Below are 16,618 nucleotides of genomic sequence, written 5' to 3'. Positions count from 1 at the left end.
ATTATAGTCAGCCAAACTTCATTATTAGTAGACGTAAAACATTTTCTTTTCGACTGGCTGTAAGTGGAATTACTCAGAAAAACAGGTATCAAATATGTTTTGTTTATTCTTTTTATGTGTTTGTAATAACAGAAGGTTCCTAATCCAGTTACTGTTTTCAGGCAGTCTGCTGAACTAAATAAACTACGCCAGGATTATGCTAGGTTGGTTAATGAGCTAACGGAGAAAACAGGAAAGCTACAGCAAGAGGAGGTCCAAAAGAAGAATGCTGAGCAAGCAGTTACTCAGCTGAAGGTGATCTAGTCCCATCCCTTTTGTTATCATTTAATAAATAATGTAGATATTCAATTCAGGGACCTAAATATGTATGTAGGTTTGAGAAATGCAGTTTGAGGTTTAAAGGAACCTGTAATTTAAGTGCTCTGCCTGTGTAGAAGCATGTGTAGTAACAAGAGAATTGAATATAGGCTTGAGACTGAAGTTAAAGACTGAAGAAATGAAAAATTAAATTTGCTGATTGACAGATACAATTTCTTTGGGTGGTTAGGGTTCACATGTGAGGCAAAAATCAAGTAGTTAAAATTACCTTTAATATATCACCCATAACTTGGATTTTTCAGTAAGTTCTGTAGGGCATATTTTTCTTCCAGCATTGGAATAGATGATTTTCCTTTGCAACAAGACCAAGAACTGCTCCAGTAGCTTTCACTTGAGCCATAGTATTAAGGGGAAAAAAAAAAAAAAAAGTCACAGTTTTTTAAGATACCAGAAGGATACTTAGTACCATAAGAAGCTCATGTTGAGAAGTCATGCATGGGGTTGCTTAGGCTACAGAGGAATAGATTTGTTTCTTTTGTACCTTATAGCATATGCATATTGAGTAGAGTGATAAATAGAATTGTCCTTTCCTCCTTTTACTGGGGAGAGGATTTATTGAACACATACTTCAATTTGTGTAAGTCCAGTGTATTAGATTCCTACCTAGGTCATTGGTAGAATCATACCTTAATATCCGTTTCAGAGTGGTAGGGGTTAAAAGGACTTTGAGAATAATTGAAGGTGGAAGTTTGTTTTCTTGGCATTTTCATGGTCCCTCTGGGAGATTAATATAATTATCCTTTCTTTTATTCAGAATTTATCTTGCTGGTCTGTTTACTGCTGGCACTTAGAAATAGGGCAGTTCTGTATGGATATGGATAAGGAGATAAATGATATTAAAGACTATAGTCTTCATTGAAGTGTTGTGCTGGACCTCAAAATTTGAATTTTAGGTACCAGTAGGTACCTGGGATTTAGCAGTAAAGATGCCATTCTGTCTTTTGAAAGCCTATCAGCTGAAGAAAATAAAAATGGAAAACAGATCTTAGCTAAATAGATCAGATATATACATAGTAGTAGCTATAGTGACCTACCTGCACAAATATTTGGTTTTTGTAAATTGGAGGGTAGAATGACTGCAGCTGATATCTTTGTATGTTTTAAGTCTGGACATACCTGCCTGTTTTATTAATGTAGGAGACTGATGGGATAAGCAGTTTTATGACAAGAGTAAAGAGGAGGATGTTTTTTGTGTTTTTTTTTTTAATTTGAAATCCTGTGATTATTCTAACTTACTCTTTTTCCAGGTTCAACTACAAGAAGCTGAGAGAAGGTGGGAAGAAGTCCAAAGCTATATTAGGAAGAGAACAGCAGAGCATGAGGCAGCACAGCAAGGTAAGGGGAGAGGTATTCGTGTAAATTTGGTATATAGTCCTGGGTTACATTTGCTCCCCTCTTGGTATTATGCTAAATGAAATAAGTCAATCAGAGAAAGACAATTATATGATCTCTCTGATAAGAGGACTTTGAGAGGCAGGGCAGGGGGTTGGGGGGGTAGGGAGGGAAAAAATGAAACAAGATGGGACCAGGAGGGAGACAAACCATGAGACTCTTAATCTCAGGAAACAAACTGAGGGTTGTTGGGGAAGAGGAGGGTGGGTGGGATGGGATGGCTGGGTAATGGACATTAGTGAGGGTATGTGCTATGGTTAGTGCTGTGAATTGTGTAAGCCTGATGATTCATAGACCTGTACCCTTGGGGCAAATAATACATTATATGTTAATTAAAAAAAAATTTGCTCCCCTCTATGTATGAAGAAAGTGTGATTTGACCTTTTTTGTTTAGGCCGTTGAAAGTAGCTTTTGCACTTTCAGAGTATTTTATTTTTTTAAGAGTTGTTAGAGTTCCTAAAATAAATTCTCTACTAGCTTTATCCTGAAGCATTAAATTGCAAAGGAAATTATAGTTTATAATGGAGTAATAGGAATCTAGTTGTGTGTGTTTCCTTTCTGTAGTTACTCCCTTTGGTTCTTTGATTACCTCTTTATTTTTTGTTTGTAAAGGAGGACTCACTTTCTGTATTGTGAAGAGAAAGAGCATTTCAAATGGCTGACTTAAAACAGTCTACTTAAATGTTGACTTTCATTACTTATTCTTAATTTGATGAATCCATCTGGGGGATAATGGAGCTTGTGTTATGTGTATTATTTGTCACCGTTACTCCTTTTCTCCTGTAAGAGTCAGTGTAGTAAAATATAGTTCCAAACAGTAGGATAGATCATACAGTTTTGGCTTTTTAGACCTTTGGTTTCCTCTGATTCTCCATGCCTGCCATCCCTCCATTCCCATATTTCCCTTTGGTTCAATATTTTAATATACCCAACATACTTAAAGGCTTTTTTCTTTATATATAAAATTTATGTCAATGTTCAGATACATTAGCTTATTTTTTTAATTTACATTTTACATTTCATCAATGAAGCACATATGAATGTTGACAAAAGAATTGAGCTGTAAACTATATATATTTCTCTAAAACTATGTAACTGTAAACCGTAAAACCTCACTCTGACCAGAAGCAATCATTTTTGCTTTTAGTATTCTCCATCATATTTGTAAATACATTTATTATTTGTACGTTTACTGCTTTCCCTTAATAGGCATCTGTTGACTTTTATTATAGGAAATGAGGTCTTAACTCCCACACCATTCCTCCCACCTTCCCCTCATTCTGCCAGCATGGTTACGCATACTTCTTGATCATGTCAGTATTCATTGTTGACATCATTATAACAGTGTAGCTTAGTCCTGAGCCAAGATAAATATTAAAACTGCAGTTCTTCCTGTGAACGATGTTTTCTTTTCTAGAACTAATTACTGCTTTATGTTTTTAACTTGTTTGATTTTTATTTTATGATTTAAAATTTTACCTATGGTTAAACTATTATCCTCTCTCCTCTGCCTGTCTCTCAACATATGAGGGAGTAGAGAATCTTTTCAGATTTTCCTGGGGATATCCCTCTGGAGTCCTCTGTCTTCCTATTTCAGGACTTGTTTTCTAGGTTGGCTCCATAGCTGTCTTCCTGAGACTACCCGGATTCTGGATACTATGTTAATGCCATCTTTCTTGTTTTCCTCCTTCATTTAATTGCATATCTTTTAGTCCCATGAGGGCATGCCTCTAAGTACATTTGTTAAGGCTTTGCATATCTGAAAATGTTTTTATTTTTTCTGTCTTCATGCTTGATTTGAGTTTGATTGGATGGAGAGTTCTAGGTTATTCATAATTTTCCCCACAGAAATTTGAAGGCATTAATTCAGTGTTCTAACTTTCACTATTGCTGGTAAAGAAATATTATGCTCTTCTGAGTTCTAATCCTGGATATGACCAGTATGTTTAATTATAAGTTCTTTTTTGAGTTCTGTTTCATTCTGTTATTAGTGTCTTGTTATGACAGCAACATCTTTTAAAATATACACACACTTGTGGGCACCTGGGTGGCTCAGTCGTTAAGTGTCTGCCTTCGGCTCAGGTCATGATCTCAGGGTCCTGGGATTGAGCCCCACATCAGGTTCCCTGCTCGGCAGGAAGCCTGCTTCTCCCTCTCCCACTCCAACTGCCTGTGCTCCCTCTGTCACTGTGTTTCTGTCAAATAAAATCTTAAAAAAAAAAAAATATATATATATATATATATATGTATATATATATACATACATACATACATACATACACGCACGCACACACACACACACACTTGCATTTTCTCTTTTTCCCTATATTTGCTTCTCTTCCATGGTGGTTGTGGTGGTGAACTTGTTTATTTCGTGGGGCCAAGAAGTAGCTCTCATGATACCTAGTACCTCCATTTCCTGAGACTTTCCAGGTTTTTCAGACACCTTCCCCTTCCATGTTAGTGATCATCTATTTCCCTATTCATTTTATCTTAATTTCTGGATTTGGAGTTAATTCATTTCTGATTGCATCAAAGATAGTTTGTGTTTGTTTCTCATTTTTTTGTTGTTGTTTTGGGGTCATTGCTAATAAGAGAAGCAGACAGAAAAGTTGTACTTCCTTCTACACCAGGACATTTGTCAGCCCTCAACAACTTTGTCTGTTTTCTAGGTAGGATAGTACAGGGAATTTATAAGAAATTCACTAGATAACTTACTAAAGTGTCTGGGGATATAAAGAATGCTTTCAAGACATGATACAACACTTTTAAGCATTCATGTACTATTAACTTAACACATTTTTGAGAATATGTTGTGTACCAAGCCTTGGGCACTGCTCTGGATATAGAGAAAAGGTAGTTCTGATCTCAGAAAGTGTACTTCCTAGGTGAGGATAAGAATTAGTATAGTGTGGCAGGTTCTGTGATAAAGGTAAACCTGGAGTGCTCAGAGGAGCCATGTGCAGGTGGGGGAAAAGAGGAGAGATTCAAGGAGTTTTCTTCTAGAGGAGATAATGCTTGTGCTAAAGATGAATAGTAGTAACCATGCAAAGGAAGAGAACTTTGTAAAATGCTGTTTGGTTACAGATTTACAGAGCAAATTTGTGGCCAAAGAAAATGAAGTACAGAGTCTGCATAGTAAGCTCACAGACACCTTGGTATCAAAGCAACAGTTGGAGCAGAGACTAATGCAGTTAATGGAATCGGAGCAAAAAAGGGTGACCAAAGAAGAGTCTTTACAACTGCAAGTTCAGGTATCTAATTCTCTTTTTGAGAAAATGTGTGTCTCTGTAGAAGAGAGAGGACCATCTACCTTATCCTAATTGTGGAGTGGTGATGAATAATTATAACTTAATCTTTGAGCAGTTGTCATAATATGGTGTGTTTGAATATGTGCTTAAAGATGTCCTCACTCAGTCTTAAGTTCTTTGTGTTAGATTAGGGACAACACAACCTATTCTTAATTTACCTTCTATATCAACTCTCAAAATATAGTGCCTAGTCATTGTTGTTAAAATTATGGCTTTTGGAATCTGAGAATGCCTTTTTAAAGATAAACATAAGTTTGTACCTCATTTAGTTCATGTACATTGGTATATTTGTTAATAGCACACCTCCCCCCCCCTCTTCTTTTTGGTTGTTATTTATGTAAGGATATTTTGGAGCAGAACGAGGCTTTGAAAGCTCAAATTCAACAATTCCATTCCCAGATAGCTGCCCAGGTAATTGTGCTTTCATATTGCTTGTCGTTACTAATATGTATTATAATAATGATAACATATTATTACCAATATATAATATAAATACATATAATTTAATAATGATATAATAGAATATAATTCTTAGCCATTAAATTAATTGTCTGAATGCCTGTTGAGTGCCAGGCACTGGATTAGTAGTTGGGAAACTAGTCTGTGAATCAACACTGATAGTCCTGATAGCCCAACACTCTGATAATTATATATATAGTGTTGTGGGAAAATACCAAGAAAGAAGTCCAAATCCAACTAATGGAGAGTTTTTACCATAGGAGGAAGAAACGTTCATAATCTTGACTCAGAACAGAAGAAATTGCCCAAATGGTGTTTAGAATAGTGGTTTATGTATTAAAAATGCTTACTAAATACTGACTGGCCATAAGGGAAAACTTTATATACCCTTAGTTGGTAGCAGTATGTTAATAATATAATATAGTATGTTAATACATAATGTGTGCAAAAAGATCACTTTGTGCAAAAAGATTATGTGTGCAAAAAGATCACTTTAAAACTTCTGTTTAGTAAGTGGGGACACCTTCCAGAGTTTTGCAAGTTGTATTGTTAGACCTGTTATACTTTGGCAACATTGCTTTTTAACATAGTTATAGTCTAAAGTGTATATATCTATAATACAATATTAAAAAAGAAAAACTTCTAAGTACTTATTTCTGTAACATGTACTGTTCATTTCAATTCCTCAACTTCAAAATTCTAAAAATTGTAGAAAAAGTACTAGTTTTTTTCTACCTTAAAAAGTAATTTTAACATTAAAAACTTGTTTTTGAGGTTCAGGCAATTTCAAATTCTCGACTTTGAGATTGCACATATTTGTTTCTAGTTGTTTTCTTTGTAGAAACTGTAATCAAAAATGAACTAAGAATTTTTTACTATAGAGGAGGTTGTTTGTATATATGTGAATGTACATGTATATATGAATTATCAATTCAGAGTGGATTAAAGTCTTAAGTTATTAGCTGTGAGGTAGCTCTAGAAAATTTATCAGGAATTAAATATAGAATGCTATAAGTATGTTTTTGAAAAAGAGGAGAATGGTTATTACTAAATGACTTAATTGTTACCTTAATCATGAACTGTATCATTCCATTATTGGAAGTTGTTACTAAGATAAAGATGAAACGAGGCCTTTGTAGGTGTTTTTCTTGTATATTGTTACTTGTCAGTTATATAATTTCCAGGCCTGGCAGTTTGTTTCATTTGAACTGCTTTATGCAATGTAATTCCCTGATACTGGTTGTTGGTGATCAAGTTGCTTTCAGAATAATAGCTACTATTTATTGAACACTCATCATGGGCCAGATACTGCCTTAACAACTTGATATACATTAATTTCTTTTAATTTTTAAAGCTGTTTGATTATTGTACAACTTTTAGACTTAAATGCTTTTATGTTGACACTGTTTTTCTTTCTTAGACCTCTGCTTCAGTCCTAGCAGAAGAGTTACATAAAGTGTAAGCCTGCCTTTCTACACTTCTCTTATAATTGCTTAGTCACCACTAAATGATACGTGTTCCATCAAAACTTATGATTTCTTTATATTCTGACTTGTTCAGAAAATACTCTTACCTAGATCTGGAGCAACTTTTGCTCTCCCCCCTTCCCTCAGTGAGTTGAGTTCCTAAACATTGCACATTTTGTGTTTTTATGTCTTCATCGTAAAAAGAGTTGGGGAACCTTTTTTTTTATGTGGGGTTTAGCAGTGAAAGAGTATTGTGATTTGAGATTAATGGAAGTAAATTAGTTTTTGTGCCTCATAAGTAGTTATTACCTACTCTGTATTTTAACTATATGGTGGTATACCCCAAACAAGGTTCTGTTTTTAGTGTATTGTTTAATTTGCATAGACATGGCTCACTTGAGTTCAGAAGATCTAAAATCTGGCTTTGGCATTACCAGGTTTGTGAGCTTAAGCAAATTACTTCTTTTACCTCAAGTTTTAAAACAGGGGTATGTATTTTAGGAAGTTGTAGAATATATATGATAGATACTACTAAACTGAAAGGAGCTACAGAAATGGAGGGTACAGATGCATGAGAAACTACTTAACTAAGGGTGAGCATATTTAAGGCTTTTAATCCTTCGATTTGTGACTTGACATTGAAATGTTTATTGAATATAAAAATGTACTTCCTGTTAAAGGATTGCTGAAAAGGATAAGCAGATAAAACAGACTGAAGATTCTTTAGCAAATGAACATGATCATTTAACAAGTAAAGAGGAGGAACTTAAGGTACAGTAATTCTGATAAACGGCAAGTTGTTTTATAAGCATTGAATTATCCTGATATGGTAATCAGTATGACCATCTATGAAAAATGGAAAATACTCTAAAGTCATTTAAAAAGTGTCTGTCTCTTTATTAAGCTACAAAATCCTCATTAGCCTTCCAAGAAAAGAAGTTCGGAGGATTTTCTCATATGATACAATTCACAATAATTTGGGAAATATGCTAAATAACAGGAATTGATGATTTCCTTTTCCTATTTAAGAAATTGTGATTTGAGGCCTTTACTTTGAGACCTTTACTTAGGTAGAAGAGATGCTTTACAAAGCATATTTACATGTTATTTTTCCTTCTTATTCTAGGACATACAGAATATGAATTTCTTATTAAAAGCTGAAGTGCAAAAGTTACAGGCCCTGGCAAATGAACAGGTAGATCTTTATAGCTGTTGAGCGTTTACGTCAGAATTTGACCTTGTCTATACTTACTTCCATTGGAATTGCAAGCCCTAATTTCATTCATATACATAGTAAATGTAATGGTTATTTGTGTTTGGTTACATGGCATATTGTTGAAAGCCTCTTCTATTTGACCATGACTATCACAACCCACCTAGATAGTACTATTTTCATGCTGAAACTCATGTTTGATCAAATGAATTGATCACTTTTAGTGGATTCTTCGGAGATCTTAAAATATTCTTAATGTGCTCATTTGTTTTAGCCTTCTGCTATTTAATCAAAAAAGGATACTTTCATTTGGATAAAATTTGATGAATGAGAAGTACAAAATACTGGACAGCAAAAAGTATTACAAAAATATGTAGATACTGCTTTAACATTTACTTCAAATATACGGAAATGCAGCTTTTCAGTACATAAAAATAAGGGAAAGAATGGTTTTGAGTGCTTCCTAAGAAATGATTTAATTCTCATCCCATTCCAAACACAGGCTGCTGCTGCACATGAACTGGAGAAGATGCAAAAAAGGTGATTAGAGCGTTGCTATACATGGAGCCGTGCATACATTTATGTTTAAGTATAGTTGCAGAAATTATTGCTACTCATAACTGATAGTTGTGCACATAATTTATGTAAACCTTTGTGTGAATTATTTTAATTGATTTTTTTTTTCTCATAGTATTCATGTTAAGGATGATCAAATAAGATTGCTTGAAGAACAGCTACAGTGTGAAATTTCAAACAAAATGGAAGAATTTAAGGTGTGTGATTAAGCTTGTCAGCTGAGCTTAGAACAACCTACTAAAGTTTACAGTTGAAATGAATCTGATTGTACTAGTTTTTATATGAAATCACCCTGAAGCAATATTTCTGTAGTTTATTTGGGGATTATACGGACAATGAATGTTACACTTTTTGCCTGGATTATCTGTTCTTATAATAGACTTTTGAAATTTGTTTTGCCTCAGTCTTTGCTCTACTGTGGTTTTCATTTGGTAGTCTGTGATAGTTTTAATTGCCTCCATTGTCAGTTCAGTGCTAGTTTCTCTGGTCATGGCCTCTCAGCTTGAGTTGGAGTGCATTCGGACTGCTGGGGTACATCTCTTCATGTGTATGAGATTTGTATTCTTCTTCCTCTTTTTTTTTTTTTTTTTTTTTTTTTGCTTTTGTTTAATAGGAATCCTGTAAATATTCACTTAGGAAAGCAGGATTTCCCAGAATCCATTGGCATAGACTGTTTCAGTTCTTTGAAATACATATGAAACAATTCTAAGCACAGTGTTAACACTGTTCTGTTTTGGGATAAACCACATGACTGAATTGGGAGGCTTAGTTAAAACTAGTTTTAGAGATCATTGTACAAGTGGTTTTTACTAGTCCTGTATTTTTATATTTTGGAAATATATTCATTGAAAATGAAAAATGGAAACCACATGAAATTTGCATTGTATGTCAGTATATAATTCACCTGTCACTTTAAGTATATTTGGGTTAATATGGGTTTGAATGAGGGGGGGGTTGATTTTTTTTTTTTAACCTATTCAAATGATTGCTTTATCTTTTCTTAATAGAACAGTAAATTCAGATTTTTTTTTTCTTCAGATTCTAAATGACCAAAACAAAGCATTACAGTTAGAAGTTCAGAAGCTACAGACTCTTGTTTCTGAACAGGTAAGGCTTTAATGAATTGTAAGGCAGAAATATCTAATATTAACAAGATCTGATTCTTCTTAAATAATAACCACCTCATTTTTGAGGAGTTTTGCTGAATTATGGGTATATCTTTTCATTGCATTTCAGTTCACCTTGTGCTTATCAAGTGTCTAAGAAAAATATTTTTCTTCTTGAGGGGAAGCTAATGCTAACTTCCTGTTATAAGCACTTAAAAAAAAGTTCCATAGAATACAAAAAAAGTATTTTACGTTCGGTTCTCAGGATAAAAGTCTTTACACTTTTGGAGCCTTTTTTCTAAGGCAGCATGGTTTCTTAAAAAGAAAGTGGGTTTGAAACCTGCTACCAGCACTTAAAAGCGGAGTGATATTGATCAAATTGCTTAACCTTTTTGAGACCTTGTATTCCAAGTCTCTTACACTGAGATTTTATTTATATCATAAGCTTGTTAGATTTAAATGGGGACCTTTATGTATAGTGCTTAGCCTAGTGGTTGGCATTAAGCAGGTATTTTAAACCTCAGTTCCTTTCCCTTAGAATATTTATTTTTTCATCTCCTCTTTACCCCCTGTTGTCATCAGACTCTTCTGTATTTATAGCAACCTATCAAAACCGTAGCGGCCTTAGTATGCATGGCTTCATAAACTGGAGCTCCAGGCAATGTCCATTCTATGGCTATTCCTAAGAGTTGCCTTTGGACTTTTCTCCTACAGAACTCTTCAAATTCCAGGGTTTAAAAATACTCTAGAAACTCTTGATATTAGATGACACATTAAAATAGCTTTGAATGTTTCTCTAATAGTGTTAAACTTAGGGACTTGTATTAGAAGCTGAAATGTAAGTTGCAAATGGTAGCACTTCCTTTCAAAGATATATGCTTTCATTTTTTATTTGAAAATTCACATTGTGGAGGTATTAAATTGTTATAAGTAGTTGTTTTTCAGGCGAGCCACATGCTGTGGAAGTATTTGTTAATATCTGTTCACTTTTCAAGAAATAATCTTATTCTCTTCCTCTTAAATATGATAGTGCCTTGCATAATCTTTATTATTTTGTATATACTTTACCCTTGCAAACAAAAGGCAGTAGAGGAGGTAATGCTAAACTGATGATATTTAGTGCAGTGCGGGGACATGACTTAATGCCACTGTAATCCTAAAATAATATTTAAGTCTTACTGTTAAATCTTATTTCCCTTTGTTGTCGTATAGCTTATAAGAGTTTCATTTCATCAGTTGTAAGAATTCTCCCCCCTCAGTTTATCATCTCTGAAGTCTGGATGTATCTTAGAATCTCTGGTTAGCTGGCAGCATTTAAAATTTTAGTAGCTACATAAAATACCAGGGGGGAAATGTAACATTAATGACTTGGAAGAGGTAAAATGTGATTGATAATTTTTGATTATGTTACCTCTTGCCCAGAAAAGCAGAATGTTAAATTGTGAGTTGGTTATAGAGATTCTGAAAAACTTATTTCAGTGTATAAGCTTTTAAATACTTCCTAAAATTAACTTCATGAAAGGGAAAACAAATGCCTAGAAATGTATGACTCTGTTGTGGAATTTTAGTAATAACGGTGCTGGTAACTCTTACATTTAAATAGAAAACCGGAATCTTTACAAATCTTTTAACTTTTAGAATCTTTTAATCTTCTAGTTCTGCCTCATTAGACAGGAACAAAACCAATAGCTTTAAATTTTTCTTTTTCTTAAAGAGAATATGATGATGATTTAAGAATTGCCATTCTAATAGCTTACATAAAATTCCCCAGCATATGTGTGGAAGTTAATATTAAAAAAGAAAACCCTCAGGACACCTGGGTGGCTCCGTGGGTTGAAGCCTCTGCCTTCGGCTCAGGTCATGATCCCAGGGTCCTGGGATGGAGCCCTGCATCATCCGGCTCTCTGCTCAGTGGGGAGCCTGCTTCCTTCTCTCTCTCCGCCTGCCTCTCTACCTACTTGTGATCTCTGTTTGTCAAATAAATAAATAAACTCTTAAAAAAAAAATCCTCTAATTTCTACCTTAACCAAATCAGCCTTCTGATACTCCTAAGATTCCCATGTACTTGTAGATATTCGATTAGAATAACAACTTTTTGCATGAGATAGGTTTTAATGAATGAAGAATAGTTTTAGGAAGTTTAATGAAGAGTCCACAGAACAAAATTTTATAGCTACATTTTTAAAAAGAATTTGACAGGGAAAACTTACTTTGTGGTACTAATTTAAGATTTGCCAGTTGGTAATTCTTAGAACTTTTCTTCTCCTTAAAGTTCTCTTTTTAAAAAATAGTTTAGAAAACATGTTAACTACGATGGTGTGTTTTGGTTGTAGTTGTGACTTAGCTTTCTCATCTTGGCAGACCAAAGAACCATCTCTTTGGCTTCTTCTCTGGTCATTTTTATTGCTATCACTAGTGAAAGAAGAGATAAAGATTAGTGTAATCTTAATTTCTTTGATTTCCACCTTTCTTTAACCCCTTCCTATCCAGCAGTCAGAATTCTAAGTGACAGTTGAGAGATGAACAGTTTAGTTATATAAAAAAAGAAAATTCAGTCTTTTTGCTCCATGGATTTTTATCGGGGAGGAAAAGATTGAGCTTATTGAAACAGAAACCAGTGATGGTGCCAAGTTGTTGTTTCTTCAGGTGTAGGAGACAGAAAGACAACAAATACCAGGTAAGGTAAACTGTTTATACACTAAAGAGGGCAAGGCTCCATGCTGATATAAGCCTATATGATAATCCTAATGAAGCAAATAAATCAGTTACTTACTAGGATCTCATTTATTCAAAATAAAACTTCTGGGGAAGCAAGGTTCTGAGTTATTTTTTTTTTTTTGAAAGCATAAGGGCAACATTTTTATTCTTATTCTAGAAGATTTTTATTAAGTAAAAACTATAGGGGTAGGAAATTCTTTCTTCTTTGCCCTGTTGCCTGTTTGTTTTATTGCAGAAGAATTTATTGTATTAAATGTAGTTTGGGAAATTGTCTAGGGAGAATAAAATTGGATTGGGTTAGGCTGGTAATGTTTAAAGTAAAAAGGTTGGATGGATGCTAAGCTGGTCACTTTTCTGCAATTGAATATTTGGTAGGCTGATGACCGAGAGTACATGTTAAAGTGTATCTCTGTTAAAGGAAATTAATTTTATTCAGGTTTATGAATTGAGTATCTGCTAGGTACTATGCTCCATGCTGAGGCTACAGAGATGAATGAGACTTGGTTCCTACCCTCAGGAATATGGCTTTTAGTGTGGAGATAGATGTGTAACACAGAAAAGTATGATGAATAAAATTCTTTAATTGTGGTACAGGGTTGGAGGAAGAGATAATGAATTCTGTCTGAAGGACACTGAGGGTAAAGAGGCACCACAGAGAAGGCTTGATTTTGAAAAATAGCCATTACTTTGCCCAATAGCTAAGGGGAAATCCAGCTCAGGGAATACAGTATTAATACTTACTTGGCAGGGGAGATACTATGGTCACAAAGGTGTTTTTCCCAGGGCAAGGCTTATCCATTGCACTCCGGATGTGCTGACTCCTGCGATTTCCCCAAATGTGGGAAACTCAACTGCATAATTTGTGGTGGTGGGGGACTGTGTTTGCGCTTTCCCCTGTTCAAAAAAAAAAAAAGTCATGGGTCATGGCAGTGTGTGGCCAAACTGGTGTATTCATAGTTTATTGGCATGTTGTAGAAAGTGTAAAGGATGCAGTGTAAGGAGTAGAGAAAGAGAGGCTATGGCCCAATCATGAAGGACTTTGTATGCTGTGTATGGTCCATGAACTTGATCTAGCATGTTGGTAAATCCCTGAAAGATAATTGCAAGGATGAGTAAGTGTCTTGTCTAGCATTTTAGATTACTCTGGTAACAATGAGGTATTTGAATTTGAATGGGGGAGGAGTATGTAGGACTAAAGGTATAATGCAATAAGTGATTAAGGTTTAGATAACTTGAACTTAATAGTGTTGTCTTTTTTTTAATTGAGATATAATTGACATATAACATTAGTTTCAGAAGGACTAATGATTTATGTGTTGATAATGTGAAGTGAGCACAGCAAAAGTCCAGTTAATAGTTAACATTCATCACTATACGGTTACAAATTTTTTGTTTAATCTTTTTTTTTTTTTTTTTAAAGACTGCAAGTGTGTGTGCACTCTAGCTGGGTGGGAGTTGGGGGAGGGGAGGTGGTAGGGGAAGGGGGGAGAGAGCAAGGTCCACACCCAGCATGAAGCTGGGATGTGGTGCCTGATCTCATAACTGAGATCATGATCTGATCTGAAATCAGGAGTCCAGTGCTTAATTGACTGAGCCTCCCAAGTGCCCCTGTTAAATCTTACGTGAGATGGCCATCATCAAAAATAAAGATGGACAAAAACCCATCTTGATGAAAAATTTGTAAACTTACTGCATGATTTATATTTGTAGTTTATAAACCTGACTTACTATACTTTTGACAACTCCAGTCTCCTTTCTGGTGATAGGGAAATTTTTCCCATTGGGAAGTTTTTCCTGTGCCCCTCACAAAATACTCCTTGTAGGCAACAGGCAGAGAGAAGTATAGTGTGGTATTGTGATATTTGAGATGGATGAAGCCAAGGGTCTAACCTAAGGCATTGAAGAAAAGGGGGTTAATTTTAGAAATATATAAGAAGTGGAGTCTCAGGACTTGGATTTGGCAATGGAAAAATTAATAGTATTTGTGAAAAGGGTTATAATAGAATTGGGGGAAAAGTAAGAAACTAGAAAATTAGAAAAGTACAGATAAGGAATGGGATGGGCAGAAAAAATATTCAAAGAAAACACCTCAAGTCTGTTTTGGTAGGCTACTTAGCTGCCTGAAGGCTTACGAGCTAAGGGGGAAGCCTCTCTTCTGGACACAAAATAAATTATAGCAGTGGGGACTTTTTGTGTTTCTGGAGAGATGCTGGAAGGGAAGTAGTTAAAAGTGGGAGTCAGCTTCCATGTCCTGTTTTAATGCTTTACAAGGAGAATATATTCATGTGTTGTTCCTGCAACTTACAATCAGTTTTAAAACATTGTATATATTTGTCTAGGTGGTGGTCACATAATATCTACATGTTAAAAATTAATTGATTTGTATATGGGATTTTTGCACTTGCCCATATAAATGTTATATTTTAGTTTTTAATGTCAAAAATCAATTTATTAGAAGAAAGAACAAAGCCTCCCTTCTTGGTCTTCAAGGCTTTAGAGCCTTGGATTTTTTATATTCAAAGAACAGAATTGATACAGAATTAAGGCAGATTCTTTTCTTTATTCTTAAGATTTTCTTTTATGGCAATTAAAAATTATTCAGAAGGTACTGCTTCATTTTACTGGCTCATACTGCATCTTTTTCTGTGTCTTTTGTGTAGCTGCTTCTCTTTTGTCTTGTGTTTTCTAAATTAAATAACACTTTAATTATTATCAGTCTTCAAGTATGGCTCACCTTCCTAAATTTTGGTTCTAATTAAAACTAAACAATTTTCATAGAATTATATTTTTAAATTAGTTTTACATCATGCAAACTTAGTAAAATTAAACGTTTTTCTTTTTGGGGGTAATTTTTATTTTAGCCTAATAAAGATGTTGTGGAACAAATGGAGAAATGGTAAGTTTAAATTTTTCTTTTTATATTTTAATGACTAATTTCCACCAAATTTGAGGTAACAGAATTATTAACTAAATTAATCTAGATTTTTAAAGTGCTCTTTGTACTTCATAATGGAAGTATGGTGGCATGCTGTTGGTGGCATGCTGTTGATTGGTTTGATTTGGGATTACATTAGGTTTGTGGTGTTAGGTGTGGGAATGATTTTATTTAGGCCATTATGTATTACTTGACACATTTTACTTCCAGGTTAAGAAGTACTTTTAGACCATGATCAGAGATCCTCAGAAACCTTTCTAGAAATTAAGTTTATAAGAAATGAGAGACACAGGAGTTGATTGATATAAAATATTTAGCAGTGATAGTATTTACCTTGACAAATCGTTAATATATTTTAAATTTATGATTTCAGTATTCAAGAAAAGGATGAGAAGTTGAAGACTGTAGAAGAGTTACTTGAAACTGGACTTATTCAAGTGGCCACAAAAGAGGAGGAACTGAATGTAAAACATTTTGTGCATTTGTTTTCCTTGTGAGTTTGTCAGTGAACATGAAGGGGATTACTGTAAATTAAGATTTTTTTCCATAACTTTTAAAACTTAATATTTGTTATCCACATTTAATGAATATATTATTTCTTTTTTCTGTTAAACTTAACATTTTATTAGGAATACAAAAATGCATAGTTGATGGTAGCATTCACTGTCTTAATGAAATACATTTTTTTTTTTTTTTTTTGGTTTGTAATTAAAGCTTCCCCACCTCCACCATGCCCAGATGATAACTAACAGGTTTCATAAGTTCATGAAACAGTATTAGAGGCCAGGGAAAGGAGAGACTCCTGTTCTGTTGTGTGATTATCATTAGTTCTAACTAACTTGATTAGGACAGGGTTGCTGGAAGAAATGTGAAAAGATGTATTTGAGTTTAGGGGGAGAAATGACTTAAGTGGTATACTGTGTGCTCTTGAGGTGGTGGAAACATAGGTAGAAATACTTGTGGGAATAAATGAATTAAAAATTCATTTGAGTATCTCTAGAAGTTATAGAATTGTAGACATGTGTGACAAAGAGACTTCTGGGTCTTCCAGAGAGGGAAAGAAG

At 34.3% G+C, this 16,618-nt stretch overlaps 1 protein-coding gene and 1 non-coding gene across 7 annotated transcripts in view; both read left to right on the top strand.

Annotated features, from left to right (window-relative positions):
- The window catches only part of KTN1 (kinectin 1), a 106,968-nt gene that overhangs the window by 52,561 nt on the left and 37,789 nt on the right, over window positions 1-16,618 (top strand). For all 6 annotated transcript variants that reach the window (XM_032875327.1, XM_032875323.1, XM_032875328.1 and 3 more), the window contains exons 9-20: window positions 162-294; window positions 1,626-1,713; window positions 4,858-5,024; window positions 5,424-5,492; window positions 6,961-6,998; window positions 7,687-7,777; window positions 8,133-8,201; window positions 8,722-8,759; window positions 8,911-8,992; window positions 9,834-9,902; window positions 15,481-15,515; window positions 15,928-16,018. In XM_032875327.1, the coding sequence (XP_032731218.1) occupies window positions 162-294; window positions 1,626-1,713; window positions 4,858-5,024; window positions 5,424-5,492; window positions 6,961-6,998; window positions 7,687-7,777; window positions 8,133-8,201; window positions 8,722-8,759; window positions 8,911-8,992; window positions 9,834-9,902; window positions 15,481-15,515; window positions 15,928-16,018 (970 nt within the window). The remainder of the gene's footprint in view (window positions 1-161; window positions 295-1,625; window positions 1,714-4,857; window positions 5,025-5,423; window positions 5,493-6,960; window positions 6,999-7,686; window positions 7,778-8,132; window positions 8,202-8,721; window positions 8,760-8,910; window positions 8,993-9,833; window positions 9,903-15,480; window positions 15,516-15,927; window positions 16,019-16,618) is intronic.
- LOC116878152 lies at window positions 13,353-13,516 on the top strand. The gene has a single exon (XR_004384784.1). It is a non-coding gene; the product is annotated as a U1 spliceosomal RNA (small nuclear RNA).

This window comes from Lontra canadensis, unplaced genomic scaffold (assembly GCF_010015895.1).
Source record: "Lontra canadensis isolate GAN:19392208 unplaced genomic scaffold, GSC_riverotter_1.0 scaffold55, whole genome shotgun sequence".
Taxonomy (NCBI): Eukaryota; Metazoa; Chordata; class Mammalia; order Carnivora; family Mustelidae; genus Lontra; species Lontra canadensis.
This window is presented reverse-complemented; position numbering and strand designations above follow the sequence as displayed.